We start from the raw sequence: 19,844 nt of genomic DNA on the forward strand, positions 1-19,844 counted from the left end.
CCCCCTGGTCCCTCCTCCATCCCCTTGTCCCCTCCTCCATCCCCTTGTTCCTCCTCCATCCCCCTGGTCCCTCCTCCATCCCCCTGGTCCCTCCTCCATCCCCCTGGCCCCTCCTCCATCCCCCTGGCCCCTCCTCCATCCCCCTGGCCCCTCCTCCATCCCCTTGTCCCCTCCTCCATCCCCTGGCCCCTCCTCCATCCCCTTGTCCCCTCCTCCATCCCCTTTGTCCCCTCCTCCATCCCCTTGTCCCCTCCTCCATCCCCTTGTCCCCTCCTCCATCCCCCTTGTCCCCTCCTCCATCCCCCTTGTTCCTCCTCCATCCCCCTTGTTCCTCCTCCATCCCCCTGGTCCCTCCTCCATCCCCCTGGTCCCTCCTCCATCCCCCTGGTACCTCCTCCATCCCCCTGGTACCTCCTCCATCCCCCTGGTCCCTCCTCCATCCCCTTGTCCCCTCCTCCATCCCCCTGGTCCCTCCTCCATCCCCCTGGTCCCTTCTCCATCCCCCTGGTACCTCCTCCATCCCACTTCTCCCTCCTCCATCCCCCTGGTCCCTCCTCCATCCCACTTCTCCCTCCTCCATCCCCCTGGTACCCCCTCCATCCCCCTGGTCCCTCCTCCATCCCCCTGGTCCCTCCTCCATCCCCCTGGTCCCTTCTCCATCCCCCTGGTCCCTCCTCCATCCCCCTGGTCCCTTCTCCATCCCCCTGGTCCCCCTCCATCCCCCTGGTCCCTCCTCCATCCCCCTGGTCCCTCCTCCATCCCCCTGGTCCCTCCTCCATCCCCCTGGTCCCTCCTCCATCCCCCTGGTCCCTCCTCCATCCCCCTGGTCCCTTCTCCATCCCCCTGGTCCCTCCTCCATCCCCCTGGTACCTCCTCCATCCCCTGGTACCTCCTCCATCCCCCTGGTCCCTCCTCCATCCCCCTGGTCCCTCCTCCATCCCCCTGGTCCCTCCTCCATCCCCCTGGTCCCTCCTCCATCCCCCTGGTACCTCCTCCATCCCCCTGGTCCCTCCTCCATCCCCCTGTTCCCTCCTCCATCCCCCTGGTCCCTCCTCCATCCCCCTGGTCCCTCCTCCATCCCATCCCCCTGGTCCCTCCTCCATCCCCCTGGTCCCTCCATCCCCCTGGTCCCTCCTCCATCCCCTCCTCCATCCCCTCCTCCATCCCCCTGGTCCCTTCTCCATCCCCTGGTACCTCCTCCATCCCCCTGGTACCTCCTCCATCCCCCTGGTCCCTCCTCCATCCCCTGGTACCTCCTCCATCCCCCTGGTCCCTCCTCCATCCCCTTGTCCCCTCCCCCTCCATCCCCCTTGTCCCCTCCTCCGTCCCCTTCTCCCTCCTCCATCCCCCTGGTACCTCCTCCATCCCCCTGGTACCTCCTCCATCCCCCTGGTACCTCCTCCATCCCCCTGGTCCCTCCTCCATCCCCTGGTCCCTCCTCCATCCCCTTGTCCCCTCCTCCATCCCCCTGGTCCCTCCTCCATCCCCTTCTCCCTCCTCCATCCCCCTGGTCCCTCCTCCATCCCCCTGGTCCCTCCTCCATCCCCTGGTCCCTCCCTCCATCCCCTTGTCCCCTCCTCCATCCCCCTGGTCCCTCCTCCATCCCCCTGGTCCCTCCTCCATCCCCCTGGTCCCTCCTCCATCCCCCTTCTCCCTCCTCCATCCCCCTGGTCCCTCCTCCATCCCCCTGGTACCTCCTCCATCCCCCTTGTCCCTCCTCCATCCCCTTGTCCCCTCCTCCATCCCCCTGGTCCCTCCTCCATCCCCCTGGTACCTCCTCCATCCCCCTGGTCCCTCCTCCATCCCCTTGTCCCCTCCTCCATCCCCCTGGTCCCTCCTCCATCCCACTTCTCCCTCCTCCATCCCCTTGTCCCCTCCTCCATCCCCCTGGTCCCTCCTCCATCCCCCTGGTCCCTCCTCCATCCCCCTGTCCCCTCCTCCATCCCCCTGGTCCCTCCTCCATCCCCCTGGTCCCTCCTCCATCCCCCTGGTCCCTCCTCCATCCCCCTGGTACCTCCTCCATCCCCCTGGTCCCTCCTCCATCCCCTTGTCCCCTCCTCCATCCCCTTGTCCCCTCCTCCGTCCCACTTCTCCCTCCTCCATCCCCCTGGTACCTCCTCCATCCCCTGGTCCCTCCTCCATCCCCCTGGTACCTCCTCCATCCCCTGGTCCCTCCTCCATCCCCTGGTCCCTCCTCCATCCCCTTGTCCCCTCCTCCATCCCCCTGGTCCCTCCTCCATCCCCTTCTCCCTCCTCCATCCCCCTGGTCCCTCCTCCATCCCCCTGGTCCCTCCTCCATCCCCTTGTCCCCTCCTCCATCCCCCTGGTCCCTCCTCCATCCCCCCTGGTCCCTCCTCCATCCCACTTCTCCCTCCTCCATCCCCCTGGTCCCTCCTCCATCCCCCTGGTCCCTCCTCCATCCCCTTGTCCCTCCTCCATCCCCTTGTCCCTCCTCCATCCCCCTGGTCCCTCCTCCATCCCCCTGGTACCTCCTCCATCCCCCTGGTCCCTCCTCCATCCCCTTGTCCCCTCCTCCATCCCCCTGGTCCCTCCTCCATCCCCTCCTCCTCCCTCCTCCATCCCCCTGGTCCTCCTCCTCCATCCCCCTGGTACCTCCTCCATCCCCCCCCTTGTCCCTCCTCCATCCCCTTGTCCTCCTCCCTCCATCCCCTGGTCCCTCCTCCATCCCCCTGGTCCCTCCTCCATCCCCCTGGTCCCTCCTCCATCCCCTGGTCCCTCCTCCATCCCACTTCTCCCTCCTCCATCCCCCTGGTCCCTCCTCCATCCCCTTGTCCCCTCCTCCATCCCCCTGGTCCCTTCTCCATCCCCCTGGTACCTCCTCCATCCCCCTGGTCCCTCCTCCATCCCCCTGGTACCTCCTCCATCCCCCTCCATCCCCTGTCCCTCCTCCATCCCCTTGTCCCTCCTCCATCCCCCTGGTCCCTCCTCCATCCCCCTGGTTCCTCCTCCATCCCCCTGGTACCTCCTCCATCCCACTTCTCCCTCCTCCATCCCCCTGGTCCCTCCTCCATCCCCCTGGTCCCTCCTCCATCCCCCTGGTCCCTCCTCCATCCCCCTGGTACCTCCTCCATCCCCCTGGTCCCTCCTCCATCCCCTTGTCCCCTCCTCCATCCCCCTGGTCCCTCCTCCATCCCCCTGGTCCCTCCTCCATCCCCCTGGTCCCTCCTCCGTCCCACTTCTCCCTCCTCCATCCCCCTGGTACCTCCTCCATCCCACTTCTCCCTCCTCCATCCCCCTGGTCCCTCCTCCATCCCCCTGGTCCCTCCTCCGTCCCCTCTTTTTCTCCACATCAGATGCTCCTGTCGTGAGTGGAGAGAGTGACAGTGAATTGAAATGTAATTGTTAGACAGACAGACAGACAGACAGACAGACAGACAGACAGACACAGACAGACAGACAGCCCACTCTCTCTTTCCCTCAGAGTGGTGGCTTGTTGCTGATCCCTCTCTCTTCTGTTCTCAACACACACACACACACACACACACACACACACACACACACACACACACACACACACACACACACACACACACACACACACACACACACACACACACACACACACACACACACACACTCACCTCCTCCAGTGTTCTGGGGTTACCCCTGTCCCACTCGCTGATCTGAATAAATATAATTATAGAGCTGTGTGTGCGTGTGTGTGTGTGTGTGTGTTTTGTGCTGTCGGCCTAATAAAGGAGTCATTTGTATAACATTTCCACTCGCTCCACAAAGGCTACATTTATAGTAGTCTGACCGACTCACACCAGTCCAATCTACACACACTGGGAGTCTTTTTTTTAATCCTTCCACCGTGTTTGGACTGGGGCGGTGGAAAAAAGTAGTTCCTTTTATTGAGCACCTCTATGAAATATCTGATACAATTTATTACTGCAGAATAAAATAAAGTATTGAGAGATAATGGTGGCTTCTGGGAGAGAGGCAAGCACGCAGTCTATATACAGTGTTGTAATGATGTGCAAATAGTTAAAGTACAAAAGGGAAAATAAATAAGCATAAATATGGGTTGTATTAAAATGGTGTTTGTTCTTCACTGGTTGACCTTTTCTCGTGGCAACAGGTCACACATCTTGCTACTGTGATATTTCACCCAATAGACATGGGAGTTTATCAAAATTGGGTTTGTTTTCAAATTCTTTGTGGATCTGTGTAATCTGAGGGAAATATGTGTCTCTACTATGGTCATACATTTGGCAGGAGGTTAGGAAGTGTAGCTCAGTTTCCACCTCATTTTGTGGGCAGTGTGCACACAGCCTGTCTTCTCTTGAGAGCCATGTCTGCCTACGGCGGCCTTTCTAAATAGCAAGGCTATGCTCACTGAGTCTGTACTTAGTCAAAGATTTCCTTAATTTTGTGTCAGTCTGTCTGTCTGTCTGTCTGTCTGTCTGTCTGTCTGTCTCTCTCTCTCTCTCTCTCTCTCTCTCTCTCTCTCTCTCTCTCTCTCTCTCTCTTTTTCTGTGTGTCTTAATGTCTTTGTGTGTCTCTCTCTCTCTGTCACTCTCTCTGTCTCTCTACTGAGTGATGGAGAAGTGGGGCCTGGCTTTGGTTGCCGCAGGCTGTGTGTGTGTGTGTATGTCTGTACACTGTACAACATATAGGGGTGTTCCACATGCACAGGGTACAAGGGTCTCTTTCACTCTCTGTTATTGCACTGCCATGCACACCGGTAGTGTGTGCTTTCTCTCTCCCCCAATCTATCTCTCTCTCCCCCAATCTCTGTCTCCCTCTCCCCCTCTCTCTCCCTTGACCTCTTGGCCCAATAAGAGACAGAAGGAGAGAGGAGAAGAGAAGGAGAGAGGGGAACAGAGGAGGAGAGAGGGGAGGAAAGAGGGCAAGAGAGGATGAGAGAGGGCAAGAGAGGAGGAGAGGAGGAGAGAGGGCAAGAGAGGAGGAGAGGAGGAGAGAGGGCAAGAGAGGAGGAGAGGAGGAGAGAGGGCAAGAGAGGAGGAGAGGGCAAAAGAGGAGGAGAGAGGGCAAGAGAGGAGGAGAGAGGAGGAGAGAGGGCAAGAGAGGAGGAGAGGAGGAGAGAGGGCAAGAGAGGAGGAGAGAGGGGAAGAGAGGAGGAGAGGTTAAGAGAGAGACAGAGAGAGAGAGAAAGGGAGAGAGACAGAGAGAGAGAGAAAGGGAGAGAGACAGAGAGAGAGAGACAGAGAGAGAGAGAGAGAGAGAGAGAGAGAGAGAGAGAGAGAGAGAGAGAGAGAGAGAGAGAGAGAGAGAGAGAGAGAGAGAGAGAGAAAGGGAGAGACAGAGAGAGAGAGAGAGAGAGAGAGAGAGAGAGGAGAGACAGAGAGAGAGAGACAGAGAGAGAGAGAAAGGGAGAGAGAGAGAGCAATCCAAGGGCCGCATCCCATTGAATCTTTCCTGGATTCCTTGCATCCTTTCTCCTCAACTCCTTCTCAAAGTCTCCAATACGGTTGAGATAGAGGTGGCGAGAGAGGATGCAAGGAATCCTTGGAAATAACAATTGTGACGGAGCCAAAGTTATGTATCTAGTAATCTAGCCTAATCTATAGCCTAATCTATAGCCTAATCTATAGCCTAATGTATAGCCTAATCTATAGCCTAATCTATAGCCTAATGTATAGCCTAATCTATAGCCTAATCTATAGCCTAATCTATAGCCTAATCTATAGCCTAATGTATAGCCTAATCTATAGCCTAATGTATAGCCTAATCTATAGCCTAATGTATAGCCTAATGTATAGCCTAATCTATAGCCTAATCTATAGCCTAATGTATAGCCTAATCTATAGCCTAATCTATAGCCTAATCTATAGCCTAATCTATAGCCTAATCTATAGCCTAATGTATAGCCTAATCTATAGCCTAATCTATAGCCTAATCTATAGCCTAATTTATAGCCTAATCTATAGCCTAATCTATAGCCTAATCTATAGCCTAATCTATAGCCTAATCTATAGCCTAATGTATAGCCTAATCTATAGCCTAATCTATAGCCTAATCTATAGCCTAATCTATAGCCTAATCTATAGCCTAATGTATAGCCTAATCTATAGCCTAATCTATAGCCTAATCTATAGCCTAATTTATAGCCTAATCTATAGCCTAATCTATAGCCTAATCTATAGCCTAATGTATAGCCTAATCTATAGCCTAATCTATAGCCTAATCTATAGCCTAATCTATAGCCTAATCTATGGCCTAATCTATAGCCTAATCTATAGCCTAATCTATAGCCTAATCTATAGCCTAATACAAGAAATGTGGAAGAGAGGAGACCAACAAGAAGAGTGTGTTTGCAGCGCCGTCGAGTCGAGAGGTGAACAAACAGGATGTGACTCCCTGCTAAAATTAGCCTTGAAAATAACCAACCATTTACACCCAAACACACACACATAACACACACAGGTCATAAGTCCTGACTAGTTTGGAGCAGTAGCTCTTTGTGAGAGAGAGAGGGGGGGGGAACAGCAAGAGACTTATTTTGAAAACTTATTTTGATCATTTATACAAGACAAATCCCACACAAAAAAAATATTTATAACATCCCTGAATCGGTCATTAAAAAACACCAAAATCTATTAGATTAACCCAACAAGAACTACATGAAAAGCTCAAATCTATAAAACCAAAGACGGCTTGTGGTCTAGATAACATCAGAAATTTAGATGCTTAAAAACAGCACAAGGTGCTAAGGTGTATAACTTAGTAAAATGTACGAACGCAGAAAACAAGTGTGCATTGAAAAAAAAATATATATATATATTTTTGCCACGTCGAGGTGTGAGACAAGGCTGCAGTTTGAGTCCAAACATTTTCAACATTTATATATAAATTAGCAGACATGTTGGACAATTCTGCAGGCCCAGGACTATTTGACACAGAGGTAAAATACCTGCTATAACCTGATGATTTGGTTCTTCTATCACCAACCAAAACACGTATTCAACAGAATCTTAATGTTCTAGAGCAATATTGCTATAATTGGGACCCGAGAGTAATTGTAACATCACAGATGAACACACTATCACAAGGCCCTGTTTCTATTTCCTATTTCCTATTTCCTATTTCCTTATTCCTTATATCCTTATCCCTTGAATGAGAGGGATTTGGACCTTGGAGCAACCAACATTATATCACACTTATTAAAGAAACATTTCTGTCCAGTCTGAGGTGATTTATCTTCTGATGTCCACAGAAGCTCTTTTCAGTCATGGTAACAGCAACATTATTGTACAAAATAAGTTACAAACAATGTGAAGAAAAACACACACACACAAAATGACACAATCGGTTAGGAGGCCGTAAAATGGCAGCCATCTTATTTCCGGAGCCATTCTCCAATCTGATTAATTATCCTCTTGTGTGTTTATAAGTCAGTGTGTGTGTTTTGTTTCTAAGTGTGTGTTTATAAAATCTGTTTGTGTTTATGTTTACAAACGTTTGGTGTGTGACTAGGTGATTGTATGTTTGTGTGTTTATTTGGTGTGTGACTAGGTGATTGTATGTTTGTGTGTTTATTTGGTGTGTGACTAGGTGATTGTATGTTTGTGTGTTTATTTGGTGTGTGACTAGGTGATTGTATGTTTGTGTGTTTATTTGGTGTGTGACTAGGTGATTGTATGTTTGTGTGTTTATTTGGTGTGTGACTAGGTGATTGTATGTTTGTGTGTTTATTTGGTGTGTGACTAGGTGATTGTATGTTTGTGTGTTTATTTGGTGTGTGACTAGGTGATTGTATGTTTGTGTGTATTTTGCAGAGTAATATGTGAGTGGGTGTGGCTGTGGGTGTGCGTGTTTGTGTGTGTGTGTGAGTGTGTGTGTGTGAGTGTGTGGGTTTGCGTGTTTGTGTGTGTGAGTGAGTGTGTGTGTGTGTATGTGTGTGTTTGTGTGTGTGTGTATGTGTGTGTGTGTGTGAGTGGTAAGTTTGACAAGCCCCCATGTTGTCCTAACTCGGCCTCAAACCCAAAAGACGGGAAACACACATGGAACCCCTAGGTGTGTGTGTGTGTGTGTGTGTGTGTGTGTGTGTGTGTGTGTGTGTGTGTGTGTGTGTGTGTGTGTGTGTGTGTGTGTGTGTGTGTGTGTGTGTGTGTGTGTGTGTGTGTGTGTGTGTGTGCCACAGTAAACCTCTGTATGCCCTCTAGTACTCTCTGTCCACTCTAGCAGTCGTGAGGGCTGCCCTGTTAGCCGCTGTCGGTGTGTGTGTTTGCGTCTGTTAGAAGTTTTCCTTGGCTTAGAGCACAGATCTAGGATCAGCTTTCCCAACCCAAATCCTAACCTCAACCACTAAATCCTAACCTCAACCACTAAATCCTAACCTTAACCACTAAATCCTAACCTCAACCACTAAATCCTAACCTCAAGCACTAAATCCTAACCTCAAGCACTAAATCCTAACCTCAAGCACTAAATCCTAACCTCAAGCACTAAATCCTAACCTCAAGCACTAAATCCTAACCTCAAGCACTAAACCTCAACCTCAACCGCTAAATCCTAACCTCGACCTCTAAATCCTAACCTCGTTCTCTAAACTCCAACCTCGACCTCAAAACCCCAACCTCAACCTCTAAACCCCGACCCTAACCTTGATCTCTAAACCCTAACCTCGATCTCTAAACCCCAACCTCAACCTCTAAACCCCAATCTCGACCTCTAAACCTCAATCTCGACCTCTAAACCCTAACCTCGACCTCTAATGGAACTACTGTAAAACAGACCTTAGGTCAGAGTCTAGGGGGAACCTCTCCACACAGTGGAAGGGCACATTCCAATATGGAAATAGATTCCTCGTTGTCTCTGTCTCTGTCTCTGTCTCTCTCAATTCAATTCAATTCAAGGGCTTTATTGGCATGGGAAACATGTGTTAACATTGCCAAAGCAAGTGAGGTAGACAACATACAAAGTGAATATATATATATATATATATCTCTCTCTCTCTCTCTCTCTCTCTCTCTCTCTCTCTCTCTCTCTCTCTCTCTCTCTCTCTCTCTCTCTCTCTCTCTCTCTCTCTCTCTCTCTCTCTCTCTCTCTCTCTCTCTCTCTCTCTCTCTCTCTCTCTCTCTCTCTCTCTCTCTCTCTCTCTCTCTCTCTCTCTCCCCCTCCCTCCTTCTTCCAACCCATAGGTCATATCCTTTCTGTTATTAAATTCCAGATTAGCTATTAGACGCACATTAGGAGGTGATCGAGGGCAGGCGCAGTATGTTTGTGTGTGTGTGTGTTTGTGCTTTGGGCAATAGGGGTGCAATGTTGAGAGCTAAAGAGTTAAATCAGGGACTGATGTTTTGGCTCCACGCGAAACTTTCTCACACAGTTTCCATCAGTTTTCTGTTTGGATCTTTCTGTCCAAACTCTGCCTCCTTTCACAAACATTACATCATATCCCTCCTTGGATCTGTTTAAGACTCGATCCTTATAGAGCGGACAACCGTTCAGGGCTACGTCTGTTTAAGACAGGATCCTTAGGCCTGCAGCCGTAAGACGTGTTAATCAGCTCGTTAGCCAATCGCTCGTCCCTGAACCCTTAACCCCGCCTTAGTAGGCAACAACACCCGGTCGGGATTGGTCACTTGCTGCTCCTTGAACTGTGAGGTCTTCTTGAGTTTGACTCGGTTATTGGCTTTCAGCGAGAGTAAAGAAGACAGGGGAGATGGATGAAAACCTAAATCGATGTTTCCTAACAGCCCCCTCCACCCCCCCCCCCAACCCCCCCCACCCCCTCCTTTCCTTTTCATCATTCAGGGGTCGGCGTTCCACGCATCGCGGAGGCAAAAGTACGGCAACGTCTTCAAGACCCACCTTTTGGGACGCCCCCTGATCCGGGTCACCGGTGCGGAGAACGTCCGGAAGGTTCTAATGGGAGAGCACACGTTGGTCAGCGTGGACTGGCCTCAGAGCACCTCGACCCTACTGGGACCCAACTCACTGGCTAACTCTATAGGAGATATACACCGCAAGAGACGAAAGGTAATACACACACACACGCACACACACGCACACACACACACACACACACCCTACTGGGACCCAAATCACTGGCTAACTCTATAGGAGATATACACCGCAAGAGACGAAAGGTAATACACACACACACACACACACCCACACACACACACACACACACACACACACACACACACACACACACACACACACACACACACACACACACACACACACACACACACACACACACACACACACACACACACACACACACACACACACACACACACCCTACTGGGACACACACACACACACACTACTGGGACACACACACACACACACACACACACACACACACACACACACACACACACACACACATACACATACACATACACACATATACACATCCAGGTATAGAATGAGGCTCCTTGTGCATCAGAGAGCAGTCAGACTAATCGCAGGTCATTATAGGGGCTTGTGTACAGGGGGCCTCCAGGACCCCCAGAGCCAGGGGAGCATGGCCCAGATTACACCCCACTGACCCCCTCACCCTCCCTGGGTACAGCGGTGGTAACATGAGCCCTTCCCTGGAGGAATCAAGAGATACACATAGAACCACTCTGTTTCTAGATGGGACAATGACTGGGGAGAGGGTGGGTTTTGGGCAGGGTGTGTGTGTGTGTGTGTGTGTGTGTGTGTGTGTGTGTGTGTGTGTGTGTGTGTGTGTGTGTGTGTGTGTGTGTGTGTGTGTGTGTGTGTGTGTGTGTGTGTGTGTGTGTGTCCCAGTAGGGTGGGTGTGTGTGTCCCAGTAGGGGTGTGTGGGCGCCCAGGGGATAAGAGGATAATGAGGAGAGAGTAAAAGTGTAATTTCCTGTAATGGGCCTGGCACTGAACAGACACAGAGAGAGAGGTGAGGGGGAGAGAGAGAGTAGGGAGAGGTAGAGAGAGAGAGGTGAGGGGGAGAGTAGGGAGGGGGAGAGGTAGAGAGAGGTGAGGGGAGAGAGAGAGTAGGGAGGGGGCGAGGTAGAGAGAGGTGAGGGGGAGGGGGAGAGTAGGGAGGGGGGCGAGGTAGAGAGAGGGGAGGGGGAGAGAGAGAGTAGGGAGGGGGGACGAGGTAGAGAGAGGTGAGGGGGAGAGAGAGAGTAGGGAGGGGGACGAGGTAGAGAGAGGGGAGGGGAGAGAGAGAGTAGGGAGGGGGACGAGGTAGAGAGAGGGGAGGGGGAGAGAGAGAGTAGGGAGGGGGGGGGGGCGAGGTAGAGAGAGGTGAGGGGGAGAGAGAGAGTAGGGAGGGGGCGAGGTAGAGAGAGGTGAGGGGGAGAGAGAGAGTAGGGAGAGGTAGAGAGAGGTGAGGGGGAGAGAGAGAGTAGGGAGGGGGGCGAGGTAGAGAGAGGTGAGGGGGAGAGAGAGAATAGGGAGGGGGGGACGAGGTAGAGAGAGGGGAGGGGGAGAGGTAGAGAGAGGTGAGGGAGAGAGAGAGAGAGTGAGAGGTAGAGAGAGGTGAGAGAGAGAGAGAGAGAGAGAGAGAGTGAGGGGGAGAGATAGAGAGAGGTGAGGGAGAGAGGTAGAGAGAAGTGAGGGAGAGAGATTGAGGGGAGAGAGAGTGAGGGGGAGAGGTAGAGAGAGAGAGAGAGAGAGAGAGAGAGAGAGAGAGGTAAGGTGAGGGGGAGAGAGAGAGCTGAGGGGGAGAGAGAGAGGTGAGAGGGAGAGGGAGACAGCTGAGGGGGGAGAGAGAGAGGTGAGGGGGAGAGGGAGAGAGAGAGAGGTGAGGGGGAGAGGGAGAGAGAGAGAGAGAGAGAGAGGAGGGGGTAAGGAGAGAGAGAGATAGAGAGAGAGAGGAGGGGGTAAGGAGAGAAAGTGAGGAGAGGACAGATAGGTAATCAGGAGAGAGGGAGACGGTGAGGCTGGAGAGGTATTCACTCTCTCTGCTTTCACTCTTTCTCTCGTTCTTTTCTCTCTCTGGGTAGATAAGGGGTTGGATAGGTGGAAGCCATTCCGTTCTCACGGCCCAAAGAGACTGTCCCACTCTCAGACACACACACACACACACACACACACACACACACACACACACACACACACACACACACACACACACACACACACACACACACACACACACACACACACACACACACACACACACACACACACACACACACACACTCACACTCACACTCACACACACCACAGTGTTTGCTCTGGTTGGTCATCTCGTGATTGGCTGCAGGTTCTTTAGTTGCCAGCAGAGGGAAACATAATTGACCTTGTCTTATTGCTGAGAGGTGGAATGATCGTCTTATTGCTGAGAGGTGGAATGATCAGGGGGTAAAAAAGAGAGATACATTGACAAAGAGAAAGAAAATAGATGTTTTTTTAAAGGGTGGGAAAGAGGTGGGAGTGTAGACTGTTGAGAGACAGAGAATGAGAGACAGAGAATGAGAGACAGAGAAAGAGAGACAGAGACAGAGATAGAGACACAGAGAGAGACACAGAGAGAGATGACTGGAGGGGTGGAGGGATGACTGGAGGGGTGGACGGATGACTGGAGGGATGGAGGGATGACTGGAGGGGTGGAGGGATGACTGGAGGGATGGAGGGATGACTGGAGGGGTGGAGGGATGACTGCACGGATGGAGGGATGACTGGAGGGATGGAGGGATGACTGGAGGGATGGAGGGATGACTGCACGGATGGAGGGATGACTGGAGGGATGACTGGAGGATGATGGAGGGACTGGAGGGGTGGAGGGATGGGGGGATGACTGGAGGGATGGAGGGATGTCTGGAGGGATGGAGGGATGACTGGACGGATGGAGGGATGACTGGAGGGATGACTGGAGGGATGACTGGAGGGACTGGAGGGGTGGAGGGATGGGGGGATGACTGGAGGGATGGATGGATGACTGGAGGGATGGAGGAGTGGAGGGATGACTGGAGTGGTGGAGGGATGGAGGGATGGAGGGATGACTGGAGGGGTGGAGGGATGGAGGGATGGAGGGATGACTGGAGGGGTGGAGGGATGACTGGAGTGCTGGAGGGGTGGAGGGATGACTGGAGTGCTGGAGGGATGGAGGGATGACTGGAGGTGTGAAGGGATGACTGGATTGGAGGGATGACTGGAGTGGAGGGATGGAGGGATGACTGGAGTGGAGGGATGGAGGGATGACTGGAGGGGTGGAGGGATGACTGGAGTGGAAGGATGGAGGGTTGACTGGAGGGGTGGAGGGATGACTGGAGTGGAGGGGTGGAGGGATGACTGGAGTGGAAGGATGGAGGGATGACTGGAGGGGTGGAGGGATGACTGGAGTGGAGGGATGACTGGAGTGGAGGGATGGAGGGATGACTGGAGTGGAGGGATGGAGGGATGACTGGAGGGGTGGAGGGATGACTGGAGTGGAGGGATGGAGGGATGACTGTAGTGGAGGGATGGAGGGATGACTGGAGTGGAGGGATGACTGGAGTGGAGGGATGGAGGGATGACTGGAGTGGAGGGATGGAGGGATGACTGGAGGGGTGGAGGGATGACTGGACTGGAGGGATGGAGGGATGACTGGAGGGGTGGAGGGATGACTGGAGGGGTGGAGGGATGACTGGAGTGGAAGCATGGAGGGATTACCGGAGTGGAGGGATGGAGGGATGACTGGAGTGGAGGGATGACTGGAGTGGAAGGATGGAGGGATGACGAGTGGAGGGGTGGAGGGATGACTGGAGTGGAGGGAGGGATGGAGGGATGACTGGAGAGGGATGACTGGAGGGGTGGAGGGATGACTGGAGTGGAAGGATGGAGGGATGACTGGAGTGGAGGGATGGAGGGATGACTGGGAGGGATGACTGGAGGGGTGGAGGGATGACTGGAGGGCCATCATTTATGACCGATGAGATATAGGAGGGATGACTGGAGATATAGGAGGGATGGAGGGATGACTGAGATATAGACAGGGAGGGATGACTGAGATATAGACAGGGCTGGAGGGATAGACAGGGCTGACATTACAACCGATGAGATATAGACAGGGCCATCATTTAACAAGATATAGACAGGGCTGGACATTACAACCGATGAGATATAGACAGGGCTGGACATTACAACCGATGAGATATAGACAGGGCTGGACATTACAACCGATGAGATATAGACAGGGCTGGACATTACAAGCTATTAAAACCTTTTCCATTGACATAATTGTTCCATTCTATTTTAGATACTGATCTTTGGTCAGTTTTGAGGTAACGATTAGGGTCTAGTAAGCTGGTCCTAGAATTAATGTCAGGAAGTAAAGAAACTAGTATTAATGTTAAAGAAGTAGAGAAATATCTTTCTTAGATACTGATCTTGGGTCAGTTTTGTGTTTCAGCCTCAAGTAGTTCTAACTTCTTAACATCGTCTGTTATCTCTCACCCACTCCCTTCCTCCCTGCCTCCCACTGTCCCTCCCTCCCTCTTTCCCTCCCTCCCTCTTTCCCTCGTTCTTAGCCATGAATACCACACGAGCTCTGAAGACTATTGTTCATTCATACAGAGAGATGGAGGGAGGGAGAAATAGAGGGAAGGAAAGTAGGAGAGAGAGAAATAAGGGGTTGAGAGAGAGAGAGAGAGAGAGAGAGAGAGAGAGAGAGATGGAGGGGATGGAGAAGAGAGACAGAGAGTGAGATGAGTGAGTGAGTTACAGATTGGAAGCAGCATGAAGGCGAAAGAGGAGAGTAATAGGGAGAGACAAAGATATGAGAGAGAGGGGCAGGACAAAGAGAGAGACAATGCAGAGAGAGAGACAACGATATGAGAGAGAGAGGAAGGGAGAGAGAGACAACGATATGAGAGAGAGGGGCAGGGAGAGAGAGACAGGTCTAAAGTAGTGCACTATATAGGGAATAGGGTACCAGCCCTGGTCTAAAGTAGTGCACTATATAGGGAATAGGGTGCCATCCCTGGTCTAAAGTAGTACCACTATATAGGGAATAGGGTCCTGGTCTAAAGTCGTGCACTATATAGGGAATAGGGCCCTGGTCTAAAGTAATGCACTATATAGGGAATAGGGCCCTGGTCTAAAGTAATGCACTATATAGGGAATAGGGCCCTGGTCTAAAGTAGTGCACTACATAGGAAATAGGGGCCATTTGGGATTCTCATAAGAAATGTACTGGGGTTGCCAGGAAAATCCAGGGTCCTGGTTTACTCTGCAAACACACACACACACACACACAAACAGTGCACACACACACAATAGGGTCACACACAACACGCACACGCACATAGGGAATCAGGGTACACAGTCCTGGTCTAAAGGCACACAACACACACACACACACACACACACACACACACACACACACACACACAATACACAGTCACACACACACACACACACACACACACACACAACACAGAGCTGACTTCAAGGGGAAAGTAGAATGAATAGAATGGTTAATGCTGAGGAAGAGAGAGGGAATAGGGGGGGAGATACCAGAGGTGGTCAAAAGTAGTGCAGTGGGAGAGAGAGAGATAGAGAGAGGGAGATGCCAGTCCTGGAGAAGAGAGAGTGCAGAGAGAGAGAAGAGGGGGGGAGCCCTGAGTCTAGAGTAGGGAGATTAAGGGAGGGAGAGGGGTGCCAGTCCTGAGAGATAAAGTAGGGAGATTAAGGGAGGGAGAGAGGGGGCCAGAGAGAGAGAGAAGGGGGGAGGATGCGGTTGATAGTAGGTTGTCTCTGTCCACTCTACAACATAACATTGACATACTGAGAGTCCTGGTCCAGTCTACAACATAACGTTGACATACTGAGAGTGTCCACTCTACAACATAACGTTGACATACTGAGAGTCTCTGTCCACTCTACAACATAACATTGACATACTGAGAGTCTCTGTCCACTCTACAACATAACATTGACATACTGAGAGTTTCTGTCCACTCTACAACATAACATTGACATACTGAGAGTCTCTGTCCACTCTACAACATAACGTTGACATACTGAGAGTTTCTGTCCACTCTACAACATAACATAGACATACTGAGAGTCTCTTTGGGATTCTACAACATAACGTTGACATACTGAGAGTTTCTGTCCACTCTACAACATAACGTTGACATACTGAGAGTCTCTTTCCACTCTACAACATAACGTTGACATACTGAGAGTCTCTGTCCACTCTACAACATAACGTTGACATACTGAGAGTCTCTTTCCACTCTACAACATAACGTTGACATACTGAGAGTCTCTGTCCACTCTACAACATAACGTTGACATACTGAGAGTTTCTGTCCACTCTACAACATAACGTTGACATACTGAGAGTCTCTTTCCACTCTACAACATAACGTTGACATACTGAGAGTCTCTGTCCACTCTACAACATAACGTTGACATACTGAGAGTCTCTGTCCACTCTACAACATAACGTTGACATACTGAGAGATTCTGTCCACTCTACAACATAACGTTGACATACTGAGAGTCTCTGTCCACTCTACAACATAACATTGACATACTGAGAGTCTCTGTCCACTCTACAACATAACGTTGACATAGGGGGAGAGTTTCTGTCCAGGGACAACATAACATTGACATACTGAGAGTCTCTGTCCACTCTACAACATAACATTGACATACTGACAGTCTCTGTCCACTCTACAACATAACGTTGACATACTGAGAGTTTCTGTCCACTCTACAACATAACGTTGACATACTGAGAGTCTCTGTCCACTCTACAACATAACATTGACATACTGAGAGTCTCTTTCCACTCTACAACATAACATTGACATACTGAGAGTTTCTGTCCACTCTACAACATAACGTTGACATACTGAGAGTCTCTGTCCACTCTACAACATAACGTTGACATACTGAGAGTCTCTGTCCACTCTACAACATAACATTGACATACTGAGAGTCTCTGTCCACTCTACAACATAACGTTGACATACTGAGAGTTTCTGTCCACTCTACAACATAACATTGACATACTGAGAGTCTCTGTCCACTCTACAACATAACATTGACATACTGAGAGTTTCTGTCCACTCTACAACATAACATTGACATACTGAGAGTTTCTGTCCACTCTACAACATAACGTTGACATACTGAGAGTCTCTGTCCACTCTACAACATAACATTGACATACTGAGAGTCTCTTTCCACTCTACAACATAACATTGACATACTGAGAGTTTCTGTCCACTCTACAACATAACGTTGACATACTGAGAGTCTCTGTCCACTCTACAACATAACGTTGACATACTGAGAGTCTCTGTCCACTCTACAGCATAACATTGACATATTGAGAGATTTTCCCATGTCAAAGGACAAAGAAGTAAAGAACGGAGTAGACAAACCTTATCTGTGCAGATCTTTAAAATTATCAACACATTCTTCATAATACATGATCCTAGAGTAGAGAGGCTTTGAACGATGACTCAGAGGATTGTGGGATTTGTAGTATCGGTGCCGAATGTGACAGCTGTGTCTGAAGGAGTAGAAAAGTTGTTGTGAGATGTTTTCTCTGGACACGGTGTTTGAGAATAGTTACATTATGCAGGTGAGTTGTGGTCAGGTCAAGGTGAGGAAGAGGTCTGTAGTCAGGTCAAGGTGAGGAAGAGGTCTGTGGTCAGGTCAAGGTGAGGAAAAGGTCTGTGGTCAGGTCAAGGTGAGGAAGAGGTCTGTGGTCAGGTCAAGGTGAGGAAGAGGTCTGTGGTCAGGTCAAGGTGAGGAAGAGGTCTGTAGTCAGGTCAAGGTGAGGAAGAGGTCTGTGGTCAGGTCAAGGTGAGGAAGAGGTCTGTGGTCAGGTCAAGGTGAGGAAGAGGTCTGTGGTCAGGTCAAGGTGAGGAAGAGGTCTGTAGTCAGGTCAAGGTGAGGAAGAGGTCTGTGGTCAGGTCAAGGTGAGGAAGAGGTCTGTGGTCAGGTCAAGGTGAGGAAGAGGTCTGTAGTCAGGTCAAGGTGAGGAAGAGGTCTGTGGTCAGGTCAAGGTGAGGAAGAGGTCTGTGGTCAGGTCAAGGTGAGGAAGAGGTCTGTGGTCAGGTCAAGGTGAGGAAGAGGTCTGTAGTCAGGTCAAGGTGAGGAAGAGGTCTGTGGTCAGGTCAAGGTGAGGAAGAGGTCTGTGGTCAGGTCAAGGTGAGGAAGAGGTCTGTAGTCAGGTCAAGGTGAGGAAGAGGTCTGTGGTTGTGGTCAGGTCAAGGTGAGGAAGAGGTCTGTGGTCAGGTCAAGGTGAGGAAGAGGTTTGTCATTGTGGTCAGGTCAAGGTGAGGAAGAGGGTTGTGGTCAGGTCAAGGTGAGGAAGAGGTCTGTGGTCAGGTCAAGGTGAGGAAGAGGTCTGTGGTCAGGTCAAGGTGAGGAAGAGGTCTGTGGTCAGGTCAAGGTGAGGAAGAGGTCTGTAGTCAGGTCAAGGTGAGGAAGAGGTCTGTGGTCAGGTCAAGGTGAGGAAGAGGTCTGTGGTCAGGTCAAGGTGAGGAAGAGGTCTGTGGTCAGGTCAAGGTGAGGAAGAGGTCTGTGGTCAGGTCAAGGTGAGGAAGAGGTCTGTGGTCAGGTCAAGGTGAGGAAGAGGTCTGTAGTCAGGTCAAGGTGAGGAAGAGGTCTGTGGTTGTGGTCAGGTCAAGGTGAGGAAGAGGTTTGTGGTCAGGTTAAGGTGAGGAAGAGGTTTGTGGTAAGGTCAAGGTGAGGAAGAAGGTTGTGGTAAGGTCAAGGTGAGGAAGAGGTCTGTGGTCAGGTCAAGGTGAGGAAGAGGTTTGTCATTGTGGTCAGGTCAAGGTGAGGAAGAGGTTTGTCGTTGTGGTCAGGTCAAGGTGAGGAAGAGGTCTGTCGTTGTGGTCAGGTCAAGGTGAGGAAGATGTTTGTGGTTGTGGTCAGGTCAAGGTGAGGAAGAGGTCTGTGGTCAGGTCAAGGTGAGGAAGAGGTCTGTGGTCAGGTCAAGGTGAGGAAGAGGGTTGTGGTCAGGTCAAGGTGAGGAAGAGTGTTGTGGTTATGGTGAAGAAATGGTTCTAACCCTTACACTTCCCCTCTCTCCCCCTCTCCTCCTCCTCTGTCTCCCTCTCTCTTCCCCTCTCTCTCTCCTCTCCTTCCTTCTCACCTGTCTCCTCTCTCTCTCTCTTCTCTCTCTCTTCTCTCACTCTCCCTCCCCTCCTCCTCTCCTCCAGGTCTCTCCAAGGTGTTCAGTCATGAGGCTCTGCAGTCCTACCTCTCCCTAAGATTCAGCAGGTGATCCAGGAGTCACTGAGGCTGTGGAGCTCCAACCCAGAACCCATCAACGTCTACAGGTGACTTCTAAACCCCCCCACACACACACACACACACAGACACACACACACACACACACACACACACACACACACACACACACACACACACACACACACACACACACACACACACACACACACACACACACACACACACACACACACACAGCAAGCAGAGCCTGAAGCAGTAGTGCAGTGGTTAGGAGAAACTCCCTTGGAAGGAGGAAACCTGGAGAGGAACCCTGATTGTTTATAGATACCATCCTCCGTCTGAAGATACCTTCCAGGACTATCACTGATTGGCTGACTGATTGGCTGACTGATTGGCTGACTGATTGGTTGACTGATTGGTTGACTGATTGGCTGACTGATTGGCTGACTGATTAATTGACTTGGCTGACTGATTGGCTGACTGATTGGCTGACTGATTGGCTGACTGATTGGCTGACTGATTGGCTGACTGATTTGTTGACTGATTGGTTGACTGATTGGCTGACTGATTGGCTGACTGATTGGCTGACTGATTGGTTGACTGATTGGTTGACTGATTGGTTGACTGATTGGCTGACTGATTGGCTGACTGATTGGTTGACTGATTGGTTGACTGATTGGCTGACTGATTGGCTGACTGATTGGCTGACTGATTGGCTGACT

General features: G+C 51.1%; 1 protein-coding gene across 1 annotated transcript in view; it reads left to right on the forward strand.

Annotated features, from left to right (window-relative positions):
* LOC118383103 (cytochrome P450 26B1) overlaps positions 1-19,844 on the forward strand; it is a 46,566-nt gene that overhangs the window by 6,817 nt on the left and 19,905 nt on the right. The window contains 4 exon segments of the mRNA XM_052497960.1: positions 9,745-9,969; positions 17,530-17,533; positions 19,089-19,129; positions 19,132-19,208. Coding sequence (XP_052353920.1) covers positions 9,745-9,969; positions 17,530-17,533; positions 19,089-19,129; positions 19,132-19,208 — 347 coding nt within the window.

This window comes from Oncorhynchus keta, chromosome 35, assembly GCF_023373465.1.
Source record: "Oncorhynchus keta strain PuntledgeMale-10-30-2019 chromosome 35, Oket_V2, whole genome shotgun sequence".
Taxonomy (NCBI): domain Eukaryota; kingdom Metazoa; phylum Chordata; class Actinopteri; order Salmoniformes; family Salmonidae; genus Oncorhynchus; species Oncorhynchus keta.